Source organism: Puma concolor, chromosome D1, assembly GCF_028749965.1.
Source record: "Puma concolor isolate L17-30 chromosome D1, mPumCon1.1.hap2, whole genome shotgun sequence".
In the NCBI taxonomy this organism is placed as follows: Eukaryota; Metazoa; Chordata; class Mammalia; order Carnivora; family Felidae; genus Puma; species Puma concolor.
The window spans coordinates 7,294,361-7,309,308 of NC_141676.1; the positions used below are offsets into that span (position 1 = coordinate 7,294,361).

The 14,948-nt window shown below is 50.5% G+C and overlaps 1 protein-coding gene across 12 annotated transcripts; it reads left to right on the top strand.

Moving 5' to 3' along the window:
- The first annotated feature begins 1,019 nt into the window (after positions 1-1,019).
- SF1 (splicing factor 1) lies at positions 1,020-14,948 on the top strand. Of its 12 annotated transcripts, none has more exons than XM_086677010.1 (14): positions 1,020-1,811; positions 3,116-3,244; positions 5,969-6,044; positions 9,083-9,235; positions 9,445-9,534; positions 9,885-10,068; positions 10,154-10,269; positions 10,400-10,507; positions 11,202-11,382; positions 11,645-11,918; positions 12,254-12,313; positions 12,420-12,599; positions 13,361-13,565; positions 14,001-14,948. In XM_086677010.1, the coding sequence occupies exons 1-14, from the start codon at positions 1,415-1,417 to the stop codon at positions 14,128-14,130; spliced, it is 2,283 nt and encodes a 760-aa protein (XP_086533136.1). In that variant the 5' UTR covers positions 1,020-1,414; the 3' UTR covers positions 14,131-14,948. The 12 variants fall into 12 exon arrangements, with proteins under 12 accessions (XP_086533136.1, XP_086533126.1, XP_086533128.1 ...); XM_086677011.1 differs by having other exon boundaries at positions 1,022-1,445; XM_086677000.1 differs by lacking the exon at positions 13,361-13,565 and having other exon boundaries at positions 11,645-11,922.

The window sequence follows — 14,948 nt, forward strand, 5'->3', positions numbered from 1 at the left end:
CTGATGTATTACTGTCTGCTTTTATCATACAGTTTTCATTTCTTTGGTGGTCATCTTTTATTAGTCTGAGTTTCTTGTCTTCCTAAAAGTCTCTATCTCTACATGACTCTGATAGTGTCCTACATCGTGTTCCGTGCCTGTTTTATTGTCTAATTTAGCACTCTATACCATTTATTAGCTAAATTTTTCTTTACGGAATCTACCTACATATGGGGGAATCTATTCCCAGTCTCTTCCTGCTGCCCTCATCGGTCTTTCCTACAATATTACATCGTTTCATGATGGTGTCTTTTATATTGTTTGTACCGTCTGAAATGCAAGTTCCTTCTCGACCTCGTTGACAAGTTTCCCCACTATTTTCATAATTCTAGGATTATAAGATGATGTAATCACCCCAACCCAATTGAGATTCGAATGGAAACGCAATGTGTATGTAAATTAATTTTGGAATTGACTTTATATTGTTGTCGCCTCGGATTATGTGTTCTTCTGTCGGCTCAGATATTGCTTTCAACCTTTCAAAAAGGCTATTTTATAGCTTATTTTCTTTCTTCTTTTAAGAAAACAGGAAGTCCCTTTTTACCTGCGGCTAGTCAACGGATCCTGTTTACGGGCGCGCGCCGGCCCCTCCCCCCGTCCCCCAGTTCCGGGTTACCATGGGAATCGAGAATTGACGTCACTTAGGGCTTCCGCGCCGGACCCCAGGGTCGACTATGAAGCGAAGGGCGGAGAGGAAGCTTTGTCCCAACTGCGCACGCGCGCTCCTTCTCCACTCCTCCCCCACCGTAAATCTCGTTCAGCCGCGGCTTTACCGCCGCGACCTCTCGCTTAATCCCAGCGAAACTGCTCCCCGGGGGAGGGGAGTAGAAAAAGAATCGAACAAGCGACAGCCAATCCCATGAGACTACGACGCAACCAAGGGTGATTGACTCAATCAGTTTCAACCAATGAGAAAGCCCTTGGCTCTTACGTCACAGAGCTTGCCCCACCCTATCCCCTCCTTTCTGGACGCTGAGCTCAGTTCGCGCAGTAACAAATGAAGTGCGCGCTGCGACACCTCCTAGCTCGCCAGGCTCGTCCGCCATTTCTTCGCCTGGCCTAACGGTCCGGCCAATCCCAGCGTGCATCGAGAAGGGCTAAGGCTCCGCCAATCGGAGGCCGCCGATTCCGACCCCCTTGCCTCGGCTCGGCCCAATCCAGGCCTCGGACCCGTCGCCCCCGGCCCGCCCCCGCGGCGCCCTCTCTCCTCCCTCTTTGTGCGTCTCGCGCCGCCGCCGCCCGCCGCGTGAGAGGACGGGTTCCGCGCGCTCCGCGGCAGCGCAGTCGGGTCCCCTCCCCCCGGAAGGTTCGCGAAGAAGCCGTCGCCGCCGCCGCCACCTAAAAGGAGCCACCGGTGCCGGTCCCCGGGGGCACCATGGCGACCGGAGCGAACGCCACGCCGCTGGGTAAGCTGGGCCCCCCCGGCCTCCCCCCCCTTTCCGGGCCCAAAGGGGGCTTCGAGCCGGGGCCACCGCCTGCTCCTGGGCCTGGGGCGGGGCTGCTGGTGCCCGGGGCGCCGCCGCCCCCGCCCGTGGGCTCGGTGGGGGCCCTGACCGCGGCCTTCCCCTTCGCGGCGCTGCCGCCGCCGCCACCGCCGCCGCCCCCGCCTCCCCAGCAGCCGCCGCCGCCGCCGCCCTCCCCAGGCTCCTCGTACCCGCCGCCGCAGCCTCCCCCTCCGCCGCCGCTCTACCAGCGCGTGTCGCCGCCGCAGCTGCCGCCACCCCAGCCGCCGCGTCAGGACCAGCAGCCGGGCCCGGCCGGCGGCGGAGGAGGTGAGTCGGGCCGAGAGAGCGCGAGAGGCGTCGCGCGGACGGGCCCGGCCGCCTGAGGGGCGCGCGGCGGCGGCGACGGCGGCTGCACGCGGCAGGGGCGCGCGCGCGCACGGGGAGGCCCCGGGCGGAGGCGCCACGGGGCGCGCGGCCCGGTTCTTGGGCCCCGAGTGCGCACGCGCGCTGGAGGGAGCGGGGAGGGCCAAGGGCTGCTGTGCGCAGGCGCAGTGTGGTGGCCGGGCTCCGCGGCCCGACTAAAATCTGGCGGGGCGGGGGGGTGGGGGGTGGTCTGTGTTGTGTTCTAGCCCCTGGTGTAGGAGAAGGGCGTGGAGTGAGTTGATTTGGTGGACGGGGTGGTGGGTGTGCATGTCAGGAAAGCGTGAAAGGGTCAACTGATGACGTGGAGCGCCTCCTTCCTGGTTGTAGACCGGTCCCCAAAAAGCAGAAAAGTAGCAAGGAGGCGGCTTTTTCTACAGCGAGGCAAGGCTTTCATTACAGTGATAGAAAGTTTGGAACTCCTCAGGGTGCGGTTGAGGCCTATGCTCCTTTTGGAGGGAGAGAAGTTTTTCCTAGTCTCGGTTCATTTACTGTAGAGAAGTCTGATAATGCTTCCCCTTAGTGTTGGGGCTTTGCCCCTGGGCCTGCACCCCCTGGGAAGTAGAACTGATCTGTGTGTATTAAAAGTGTAGGGAGTTCCCGCCGTTGTATCGGAGGAGGAGGACTTGGTGGCTGTCGTATAGCTTGCTCTTTGTTGAATTTTTGATACGTCAGATACTGAGTGTCTAATTGGCCAGGAAGGTTGCTTATCTTGGCCAAACTGATGAAGAAAAAACTAATCTTGTTGAAAAGTTGGGCTTTTTCACTTAGTAAATCATTGGTTTCGCTGAGTTCTGGCCAATTTGGAAAGGTGACTGGTGGGGAGGGGGACGTGGGAAGAAACAACGGTTTCTTCAATATTATTGTACGAGCCTGATTATTCAGTATACTTTGGCTTCTGCGACATCCACGGTTGATGTAGGTCTGAAACTTTAGACGTAGAGATTTATTAGATTGTTTACGTACCTCACAGTTTCCCTGGACATACTATAAATGTGAAATGTTACCTTTTCGGACCCAGGTCCAGATACCCTTGTAGTGGCTACGTGTCTCTGATTTCCCGGGTTTGTTTTTATTTTTTGCCATTTATAAAATGTCGTAGGTCAAGTTCTCAGGCTCCCGGTCTGCGGAGGTTGTGTGCAGTGTCCTGATCTGCTTGTTTATAATTCGCTGGTTTATATTTGCATTTGATGGACCTTGTCTGCCTGTAGACTTCCCAAGTAAGAAGCGGAAGAGGAGCCGATGGAACCAAGATACGATGGAACAGAAGACGGTGATTCCAGGAATGCCTACGGTTATCCCCCCCGGACTTACTCGGGAACAAGAAAGAGCTTATATAGGTAAATACACGTTCTGCACCCAAATGCGTTTTCAGATTGTTACAGTTTATTCTGAGCGACATTTTGCGTGTTGTAAGTTTGAGACCTTAAAGTCTTGTTTTTTTAAGATGAGGTATCAGGTGTTCATTCTCGACTTTGACATAATCCATCAGTTTTTGCTGTGTTAAGTCCTGGGTTTGCAGCTCCTTGTTTTGGTCTGTCTGTAACAGCAGTGTTCTCCATGAGTGCCAGGAAGGTAGAGGGACCCACCCACTTTAGGAGTGAGGGTAGCCCCCAGTCCAGCACCCCACCTGCCCTTTTCAGCTGCTGCTCGTTGCCAGTTGTGAGGTGAGCGTCTTCTGCCTCTCTGGACACGGCCCCAGTGGAGAACACTGCAGGTATTATAAACGAAGTACCTTTTTCACAGCATGGGTTTTCACCATAATTTCATATTCCTCCTCCCCTTCAAATGTGGTCTTTTACTTTTTTATAGGTACTTTCTGAAAAGAAAAAACCTTAATTTAATCAAAGACTGGCTCTGAAAGTGTTCACAGTGCACCCCTTTTTACCATTTTGTTGAATCTAACCTTTCCTTCAGCATCTTTTCTGGTTTGGTCTTTGGAGAGCTGTCTTAAAACGAGGGCTCTTTTACTATTTACTATCAAAGAACTCTGCTGGGAAAGGGATACTACTTGGATATGGAATGAGGTGATAGGATAAAAGATCTTAACTGATGGGAAATTTCAAGAATTAACAATGACTGTCCACAATGTAAATGAAGTTAATCTTAAAATTACCTTTTTTCAAATACAAGGTTTTTAATGCAAGTTTCACTTTTATTCATGTATCTGCAGCTGTCTCTGAAAAGTTCACTTGGAAATATTTCTTACTAACCAGATAAACATCCCCTTTGGAGTAAATTAGGGCAAAGGCTGCCTAGGCCTATGAGTCTGGAGCCTTCATAAGTAAAAGCTTCAAGGCTGGCATGTGTTACTCTTGAGGATCTGAATCTCGTTTTTTTAACTGCCAAGAGTTTTGAGGTGTTGGAATTGTTTATCTTGTTTTCACGTACTAATATTTCTTCTTTCCCCACTGTTCCAATCTACTGCCACCCACCCCTTCATCTCACACTGGATCGTTCCGGGTCTTTACAACCTTGCGAAATGTTCCTAGTGGGATAATGTTCCCAAAACACAAGCAGTCTTAGAAAATGGGGAAAAGCAAACTTCTCTGCAGTTCTCCAGTTCTCTTCCTGTGTAGGGAGTTAATGCACTGAGCCCGAAGGGCTGTTTACAGCTATAATCCAAGTGGATGGAGTCAAAGCTGAGGCCAGTATAGATCTCAGCTCCAAGGAAGATCCCAAACTTTGGGTTTAATTTCCAGTTATTTCCTCAGGTCAGACCCCACATCCCTACCGTAGTTAGGAGGACTGCCTGCTCCCATGAAGGGGACTTTCACTTGAGTTCTTGAACTTAATACTTGACCGTCAAGTCAGCACTTTCCTGGCATAGAAGAGCTTAGGGATCCACAGATCTCGTTCATCTTGTCTCTCATTGTACACGCTGCCTTGTACGATGCCCCCAAGTATCATCTCTTGATATGAGTGTGGATTTTCCCTTCTCTGGAGTTGGAGTGGATATACGGTATAGCCTTGGGGGATGTATTTAAAATTAGAAGGATGTCTTGGGTTAGACCTGTATTAATCCTGTTTTTGGAGCCAACTCAACTTTAACCCAACCCGGTTAAGACTTGCCCTTACTAGAGATGCCTGCTCACAACTCTCAGCTGCTACAAAGGTAAGACACAGGTGACTCTTCAGCACGCTGAAGAAAGTGATCTTGCTCTGCAGTTCCATTATCTTGAGAAATCAGCCGGGTAACGTTTCCCTGGAGTCATTGAACTTCTGTGAAACCCTCCTCTCTTTTTCACGTACAGCCTTATTTGTCAAGGTCTGAGGGCCACACACATTCTCCTTGACCCACACTTCTATTTTCTCCCCCCTGCCTTTTACACTCCTCATGAGGAGCGAGTCTGAAGACAGACTTGTTAACATCTCACGGTTACTGGTTTATTAAGGTATATGAAGATTTGAACAAAAGCAACAGGTATTGGGAGATCCTTATTAGTACGGATCGGGTTGTACGGAAAGAGTATGTATAACGAACTGTTTATGAGGTATTGGATTGGTTATTAAATGTCTTACTTGTTTAAGGAATTTTGAATCTGGTATCAATGAAAATGATCTTTGCTCAACTGCTATTTTTCCTTGTCCCATGTTAATTGGATTTCATTTTGGGCTTTGCTTAATACTTAATGACAAAAAGTAAACTCTCAAGAGTCTTGCCCTCAAAGTAATTTGGTTGGGAACAGGGTATTGGTGATAACATACATGCTTTGTTTTGGGTGCCATTCGTATAGCGAGCCTTGAGGGGGGAGGGAGAAGTGAAACACCGAGTAATTGCTTTGACGTTAGCCTTAGTGAACAGTCTATACCGCTAACCCCTCTTCCAACAAACTGTTTGCTTCCTTAAGTGATAACCATTTTGAAGTGAAAAATACCTATAGATGTAAATGGACTCCTGCCGATAGGCGGTTGGGGGTTTTTGCCTCAAAGTGTTCACTGATCAGTCGTCCCTTTCAAAGTCTCCGAGTTCTTCATGCTTGTTGTTGAGATTTGAGATGTTTTTTGGTAACATTGTCTTTTTTCCATCCTTTTTTTTTCTTTCCTAACCTGGTTTCTTCCAGTGCAACTGCAGATAGAAGACCTGACTCGTAAACTGCGCACAGGAGACCTGGGCATCCCCCCTAACCCTGAGGACAGGTTGGGAAACAGTTTTAACCAGCTGACAGTAACGCTTTTACCTTTTTCTCAATACGTTTTACTGGTGGCAACATATTGTGTCAGTTCAAAGAAATCATAGTAAGACGACTGCTAATACTCTGACTCTTGGGCCTAGGGTTTAATTAGCAATCCGTATGGTTAGTCATCAGTTAGAAAATTGGAGTGAAACTTAATTACTAGCAGAGTAAAAAGTTAACGGGAAAATGGACAACTGGTTTCCAATTGGTAAGCATGTAGATTTTCACCTGATTTACCCACCCGTAGTAGGGACAGTGAGGTGGCCCGTTCACCAGCCTTTACAGTAACCGCTGTGGTGGAAAGCCGAGGGTATAGAGTTTTTCTCACAGGTACACGATGCAGGGATTAAGAATATTTTTGAGCATCACTGAGTTTGAGCAGACCAGAAACTCTTACCTGGTTAGCTCATTGCTGCAGTCCTCCTCATGGTTTTGAGATGGTTTTAAAATAGGTGAGATTTCTAACCAGCTTCCTTCACTGCCAGTGAATTTTCAGCCTTGGCCATTGCCTGGGGGTATTGGGAGGGGCCAGAACATTTCTCACCTAGCTGGGGAAGGCTAGCAACCAACCCTAAATCACCTTTATTTTTTATAAGAGTGTGGTTTTCAAACAGCTGTGGTCATGTCATCTCTGTTTATCATTTCTCTCACCTTTGAAAAGTCAAAAGTCTGAGGGAAATGAACTTTTTAACCAGGAATTTTACTGACTGGTTGAACTTCAAACCGCTAAAGTCTAATCGAAGGGCAGTATGCCTCCCTCTCCGTGAAGTTTCTCTTAGTGCAGGCAGCATAGTTGAAAGCACTTCCCTTTAAAAGTTAGTGTTTTCGGCTTTTATTACCCAATTAATGGCTTGTTAAATCAGGAAGATGATGTAATGGTTTTAGAAGCCACTCACTCAATGCATCTTTCTGCTGCCATTTGCCAGGGAACAAATTAATTTCTCCATGTGTTCTCTCATTTTACGTGATTGAATTTGTTATTTTTTATCTGTAGGTTTTGGTTGGAAGGTTGTGTTTTATATTTTTTGGTGTTGTTCCCCCCCCTCCAAGATTTGCATTGTAGGTTGTAGACCACAACTGTTGAGTGCTTTTTTTTTTTCTTTTTTTTTTTTTTTTTTTTTTTGGCCTTTTTCCCTTTAGTAATATGTCTAACAGGTTACCAGGCAATTCCTCAAAAGGTTGAATTTTTAACAAACCTTTGCTTCCTGGAGAACTGGGATTAGAGTTTAGTTCATCTATGTGATGCCTATTCGAAGTGAAGAAGTTGGGCCAATCTAACCTCTAGAATATTAGCTATTGCCTTTCACATCCACAATTTGGGAAGAGGTTAAACTGTGGGGAGGCTTTTAAATGATCGATTTGGTACCGGTAAAACTTGTTTTGTTGATTAGCTAGAAATGCTTACATTCTAGACAGCTGTGGGGTGAGAATTAGAAATGTCAAGCATGTTAGAAATAAAACCAGAGCAGAGTTTTCTTCTCTCTTGTATTCAGTTTGAAAGAGGGCCTAATGCCTGACTGGTTTTGCTTTTGAGCCCAGGTTGGAGGGAATTGCATGAGTTTCTTACCTTAATAAGGTTATTTCTTAAGAAGGTGTATTCTCAATATCAAGCCACTTTCTGCTATTTTGATGTTGCTTAAGTTGCACAGTTAAAAATGTTTTTAAGATCTCTTATAGACATAAATGTGTAAGCTGATAGTCTAATGAGCTGGGGTATGTTTGCTTTTGTTCACTATCATTGGATTGTGTCAACAGTTTATATAAATGCTAGAAACGGAGGTGTCATTTAGTCGTCATTAGCCATGAACAAACCTGACCTTTTATTCCATCGTGTGTGTAATGTGGTATGACATGGTTCCCTTTAGGCTGAAGACAGTGGGAGCAGCCGAGTTCAGTCCTTGCTCTCCAACTAGGCAAGGTTCTCTCAACTAAACCAAGGGTATAGGAGTCTTGACTACTTTCAGGATGTTTTTTTAATAACCTGATCCACATGATCTCTTCCCTTCTTGCAGCTGCTACTAAATTTTCATTCAGAATATCAAGCTATGGTCCTTTTTGTAATCTCAACTCAGAATTCTAGGAGCGTAACTTCTCTTTTTTTATTACCGCAAAATCCAGCTGTGGTAAACTGACCATTTTATCGTTACTATTTTTTTACTTGTAGCAACAGCATTTTACTCCTTAAAAAAATGAGAGAGAGAAAATCTGCTTTCTGGACTTGTAAACTCTGGTGGAGAATCCTAGGTTTTCCCCTTGCCGTTTGCAGGTCCAGACCCTAGACAAGTACTTGACCAAATCTGCACTTGCAGCCTCTAGCAGAAGCTGCTTTAGCACTTTAACGTTTTTCTCTACCCAGACTCCCCAACCTCGAACAGCCAGAAAACAGGTTGGCTCCTGGGCCTTGGACACAGCCAGCCAGGCCATTGAAGGAAAAGCAGAGACGAAGCCTTGAACCATCTCTCTCCATTGTGGGGCCAAGTAGCTGCAGCAGCCTTGAGTCCCAGTCGCATTGGGTTAAAGAGCTCGTACTTACTCTGCGGTAGGGGTGCAGACACTCTTCCTGCTAGGGCGCGAGCTCTGCAAGAGTCCACATTTTACCTAAACTTGGGGTTTCCGTGGTTCGTAGAGTTGTAATATTGTACAGCTTTTTTAAAAACGAAAGAAAAATCCATACTTGGCAAGAAGACTCCAGAAGATGATACTGTCCTTGCCATTTACAGTCCAAAGATTTCCCCCCAGAAGGACAGACTTTTTTCTTCTCAACAATTAGAAGCCAGACCGTTTTTTTTTCCTCTCTCACACACACCCCAGTCCCCCTATGCTAAGCCAGCTTTCCTCTCCCCACTCCACACGATCTTGAATAGCACACGTTATGGTCGGTTCCTCCGAAGAGTGTTGTGTTAGGGTCTGAGAGGCAGAGGGGCTGGGGAAGACTAATTTTAGCCCGTGTGGGATGAGAAAAGTGAAGGCAGAGCCATAACGGGGCTCTGTTTCCCACAGGTCCCCTTCCCCTGAGCCCATCTACAATAGCGAGGGGAAGCGGCTTAACACCCGCGAGTTCCGCACCCGCAAAAAGCTCGAAGAGGAGCGGCACAACCTCATCACGGAGATGGTTGCCCTCAACCCTGATTTCAAGCCGCCTGCAGATTACAAGTAAGCAGAGGGGCTGGCCGGTCCGGGACAAGGACACGTGTGGGCCACGTGTGAGCTGGTGGTAGAACCGTTTTGGTACCCATGTCTCCTCTCTTGCCCCAAATCACGTGTGATTAACACATGGTACCAAGCTCAGGTTTAGAAGAGCTGTGGAATGTCGGTGTCCCGTCTCAGAAACATGCAGAGTCCATGAGTCTTTTCTTTCTTAGACCTCCAGCAACACGGGTGAGCGATAAAGTAATGATTCCACAAGATGAGTATCCAGAAATCAACTTCGTGGGGCTGCTGATTGGGCCCAGGTGAGTAAGTGCTGTCCTATGGGACAGTGCGTCATTCCTGACACCCCGTGAGATGGATCGATCTTAGGCCCCATTGGGTACAATTGATAGCTTGCCTTCCTGTTTTGGGTGGGAGTTCACGCCTTTCTGTGAGAAAATCTCTTTAACTTCGGCCTCTTACTGCAGAGAAGTCTATCTTGGGGATCGTTTGCTATGGCTGGCCTTCACTTGGGGGTCATGGAGCTTTTGGTGGGAAAATCCAACTCCATGCTGTCACACTTTCTGCCAGTGTGATCAGCCCGCTCTGTCTCTTCTGGCATGTGAACTTGGCCTGGCGAATACAAAAACTCCGTTCTTTCTGCCTCTGATAGAGGGAACACCTTGAAGAACATAGAGAAGGAATGTAACGCCAAGATTATGATTCGGGGAAAAGGGTCTGTCAAAGAAGGGAAGGTTGGGCGCAAAGATGGCCAGATGTTGCCTGGAGAAGATGAACCACTTCATGCCCTGGTTACCGCCAACACCATGGAGAATGTGAAGAAAGCTGTGGAACAGGTGAGGCAGCCAGAAAGGAAGCCTATTGCTAGAAGTCATACAGTGGCCCCGGTGCTTACGTGACTGACTGTTTCATCTCCGCTAGATAAGAAACATCCTGAAGCAGGGTATTGAGACCCCCGAGGACCAGAATGATCTACGGAAGATGCAGCTTCGGGAGTTGGCCCGTTTGAATGGGACCCTTCGAGAAGATGATAACAGGTGTGGCATCAGTTTTGAAGGGAGGGAGAGTGCACTCGGACCTAAAGAACCTGTGGGAGTAGGGAGCTTGACTGTGGCTCTTGAGATGACTTTGTCTTTTTGTGTGTGTTTGTTTTTTCTTCCTTGACAGGATCTTAAGACCTTGGCAAAGCTCAGAGACCCGCAGCATTACCAATACCACAGTGTGTACCAAGTGTGGAGGGGCTGGCCATATTGCTTCCGATTGTAAATTCCAAAGGTGAGCGGCTGGAGTTGGAGCTTCTTTGTAGCCTGTGGTGTACGAAACTGTTTTTTTTTTTTTTTTTTTAGCACGTTGTTGGTTGGTTCCTATTAACTTTTGGACCAGAGAGATGCTCCCTTTCTGTGAATGTGGTCTGTGACGGTGTGATGTTAAAGCCCAGGATGATGAGGAGCAGCTTGTGCAGAACACCTGTATTTTGTGGCTCGTCTTGAGTTCAGGAACACTGGAAATTTCCATTTTGGATATACTGTGCCTCAGTGTTAACTACCTTTTGCTGCTAAGCAGTCTGGATTCTTGACCGGTTTTGAACCAGCCCTTGATGGCAACAGTTTTCTCCTTTTTTTTACTTTGGAAAACCTGGCAGGTGCTCTCGTCTTGCATATATTTTCCTTTCCTCAAACTGGGAATGTAGGATCTGATGCAAGTTTGTTTTTTGGAAGAGCCTGTGCTTTCCTGGCTCCCGTGGCTGGCGTGGTCGTATGATCTCCGTCTTCTCTGTTGTGGCAGAGATCCGCGTGGTAATCTCAGATGCAGAGCTGGGCACAGAACTGAAAATTGGATGAGGCTATTTTGAGGAAGGATCGTTGGATTCCTCAAAACTCTGTCAATTTCTCAGAACGTAAAACTTTTTTTTAATAATGAAGGCGTTTTTTTTTCTCTTCTCTCTCTCCATTCCCTATCCCACCTTCAGGCCTGGTGACCCCCAGTCAGCTCAGGATAAAGCACGGATGGATAAAGAGTATTTGTCCCTCATGGCTGAACTGGGCGAAGCCCCTGTGCCAGCATCCGTGGGCTCCACCTCTGGGCCTGCCACCACGCCCCTGGCCAGTGCGCCTCGGCCTGCTGCTCCTGCCAACAACCCACCTCCCCCGGTGAGTTTCAGGGGCTGGTTTTTGTGGCCCGGTCCCCCGTTCTCTTCCTCAGAGACGGGGGCGCTGTGGCCAGGTGCTCTGGGTAGAGCAGGTTGGCGGACGTGGCTGGCAACATTGTTCTTCCGGATGTCAGGATGTTTGGGGATCTCTCGCTTTGGGAAGATCCCGTCTTCGGGTTCTGGACCTCTTGACAGAGCCGAAAGAACAGTGTTGCCACCAGGGGGAGCAGGCAGGGACGTTGGCGGGAAATGCTCTCACGTAGTCTCTCATGTCCACCACCCAGAGCCGCCCACCCTGGATGAATTCGGGCCCTTCGGAGAGTCGGCCCTACCACGGCATGCACGGAGGTGGTCCTGGTGGGCCCGGAGGTGGCCCCCACAGCTTCCCACACCCGTTACCCAGCCTGACAGGTGGGCACGGTGGACATCCCATGCAGCACAACCCTAATGGACCCCCACCCCCTTGGATGCAGCCGCCACCACCACCGATGAACCAGGGCCCCCACCCACCTGGGCATCATGGCCCTCCTCCAATGGGTAAGTAAGTGTCAGACCAGAAACCTTGGGGCTTTGGGATAAGCAAGGGTTACATCAGGTTGCTGCGAACCGGAAGCAGCCCTCGGAGTGGCTGGGTGTCGCACCAGGTCTCCTGCCAAGGCTCGGGCTCCAGAAGGAGCAGGACTTTGTTCTGGTTCAGGAAGTGTTTTCTGTGTGGGGTAGACAGAGGCCTCCCTCTTCGGGGCAACAGTCCTAGAACTGTTCTTAGAACGGTAGCGGTTGCAGGCCGTGTGACCGACCGAGCTGTCGGTGGGGGCATCTTCTCTGGCTGGTTCCAATGTCCTGCTAAGTCCCTGCTCTTTCCTTCCATCAAGATCAGTACCTGGGAAGTACGCCTGTGGGCTCTGGGGTCTATCGCCTGCATCAAGGAAAAGGTAACACAGCCTGTCCCCTGCTCCCTTTGGGGTGTGCCCTGGGCACGAGTGGGGTCTCCGGTCTCTCCTCCCCTGAGGCCTCACCCCCGCCTCCGCCTGCCTGCAGGTATGATGCCACCGCCGCCTATGGGCATGATGCCGCCGCCGCCGCCGCCTCCCAGTGGGCAGCCCCCGCCCCCTCCCTCTGGCCCTCTTCCCCCATGGCAGCAGCAGCAGCAGCAGCCTCCGCCACCCCCTCCGCCCAGCAGCAGTATGGCTTCCAGTACCCCCTTGCCATGGCAGCAAAGTGAGTGGAATATTTTGGGCTTGTGGGGGTGGGTGGGATGGGGAGGTGGGGCTGAGAGGGACAAGAGAACCTCGCAGCTCACGCGGGCAGGCGGACACCCTGGGAGGAGACTCTGGTCTCTGCTGGGGGTGTAAACAGAAAGGGCCTCCTGGCCCTCCTGGGGATCTTGGGGAAGAGAGCTGATGTTTGGCGTGGTTGTGTCTGGGGAGAGGTCTTGGGGGACCTGGAGGGAACCTGCCATCGTAGGTAGGGTGCCGGAAATCCAGGCTCTCGGTGAGCTGCGTGAGCTGCCAGCCGCTGGCTGGCCCGAGCCTGTGCGGAGGGCCAGGGTGGAGAGGGTGCTTGCATGCTGTGGAGAGGGATGTGATTGGGGCCTGAGAGACTGCAGGGATGGGACCGGGCTGTGGGGAGAGTAGCTGTGGCCTTGAGGTTGAATGTGCCGTTCGGTGGTGGCGGCGGATGGGCGGAGGGACGTCAGAGCCGGTTCTTGTGTCTGGTACCTTTCCCTCAGCCCTTCCACGGGCATTGGTGACAAAGGGCTTACTCTGTTAAGCCCAGAGACCTCGAGGCTGACCCCAGGGTAGTCCTGCCCACCCCTCCACTCCCCATCACCAGGACCGCCCCGCCCGCCCGCCCCCCACCACCGTACCGCATGCCAAGCAAGGAGCAGGCGCCCCTCGCCCCCCCATCCCAAGGCAGCAGCCGCAGAGAGCCGCGGTGTGCCCCCGCGCGTGTGACCTTGGGCTTCTTTACCACCCCAGATACGACGACTACCACCACGAGCGCTGGCACAGGGTCCATCCCGCCATGGCAACAGCAGCAGGCGGCTGCCGCAGCTTCTCCAGGAGCCCCTCAGATGCAAGGCAACCCCACTATGGTGCCCCTGCCCCCCGGGGTCCAGCCGCCTCTGCCGCCCGGGGCCCCTCCCCCTCCGCCGCCTCCGCCGCCTGGTTCCGCCGGCATGATGTATGCCCCGCCCCCTCCTCCTCCGCCTCCCATGGACCCTTCTAACTTTGTCACCATGATGGGCATGGGGGTGGCGGGCATGCCGCCCTTCGGGATGCCTCCAGCTCCCCCACCGCCTCCACCACAGAACTAGACTCGGTTTTTTTAAGAAAATATATATTATATAGAGAGAGAATTGGTCTCGTTTAAACACACGCCGAACCTCACCATATGGAGCCAGACATTGGGATGCACGCATGTGATTGGTGTGCACGCATGTGTGTGTGTGCACGCACCGGGCTGGGCCAAGCGACTGAGGACTCGCTTGGGAACGGGCAGGTGGTAGTAGGGGCGCCAGCTTGGGCTCTCCTGGCGCCCCGTAGCATCGAGTGTCTTCTTTGTCTTCTTTCTCTCCTCACCCAACTCCCTTTGCCTCTCCCCAAACCGGGCCGCCAGGATCCCTCCCCGCGGCGGCGATGGCCCGAGCCATGAGAGTGAGGACTTTCCGCGCCCATTGGTGACCCTTCCAGGCAGACAGCCTCAGCAGCGCCCCTGGTGGACAGGATGGTTCGGCAAAGCAGCCTGAGTTATTTTTGTGGACGGAATCGGAACACGCTGGCTCCATATCGTGAAATTTTTATTAATTTTTTTCTTTTTCCTTTGTTATTTCCTGATCTCTTCCTTTCTTCAGACTCCGTCCAAGGAGATGCTCTTCCCCGATCTTCTGCTGCAATTAGATTCCTTTCCTTTTTCTCCGTTCCTTGTTCTTCTCTTCCTAAGGAGAGGAGGGAGCAAATGGTTTTAGGCGCAAGCTTTAGCCATTGATGTCAGGCTAGTTGCGGGGGTGGGGCGGGAGGGGGGGGTTCTTTGGTTCTAAAATTTTCAAGGTTGCCATGACCACCCCAGAGACTTTTTTTTTTTTTTTTGTTCTTTCTGTAGTGTGAGATTTTTGTCTTTGCCACCTTTGTAGAGAAGTGGGTTCATTTCCAGGTTCTGGGTCGACACCTATCCCGGCACCCCTGCCAGCGTTAGGTGGGGCCACCCAAGCCACGTTGGGCTCGTCTGCCACCCTGGAGAGTCCTTTCCATGCTCCCTGAGCATCTAAGCTGCCTCAGATTCCATTTGTTCCTCTCCTTCCTGGAAGGTTTCCTTTTAAATTTTATTTTAATCCCAAACGTCTGAATGTTTTGCAGTGTCTAAGGGTTTGAGCCCCTCGTTTTTCGTTCTACTTCCTTTTTCCTCCCCTTCCCTCTTCATGGAGTGATTATGTTGACAATAATGTATAATGCGCGTTCTCTTCACTGGTTTATCTGCAGAAATTTCTCTGGGCTTTTTTTTCGGTGTATGATTCAACACTGCGTTAAAGGGGGGTGTTCCATTGAATAAAAGAGCAGTGTGGTTTTC

Coding starts and splice junctions, on each gene's coding strand:
- SF1 (XM_086676999.1), top strand. CDS start 1,415: ATGGCGACCGGAGCGAACGCCACGCCGCTGGGTAAGCTGGGCCCCCCC. Junction 1,812..3,115: donor CCCGGCCGGCGGCGGAGGAG/GTGAGTCGGGCC, acceptor GTCTGCCTGTAG/ACTTCCCAAGTAAGAAGCGG. Junction 9,535..9,884: donor GGGCTGCTGATTGGGCCCAG/GTGAGTAAGTGC, acceptor TGCCTCTGATAG/AGGGAACACCTTGAAGAACA.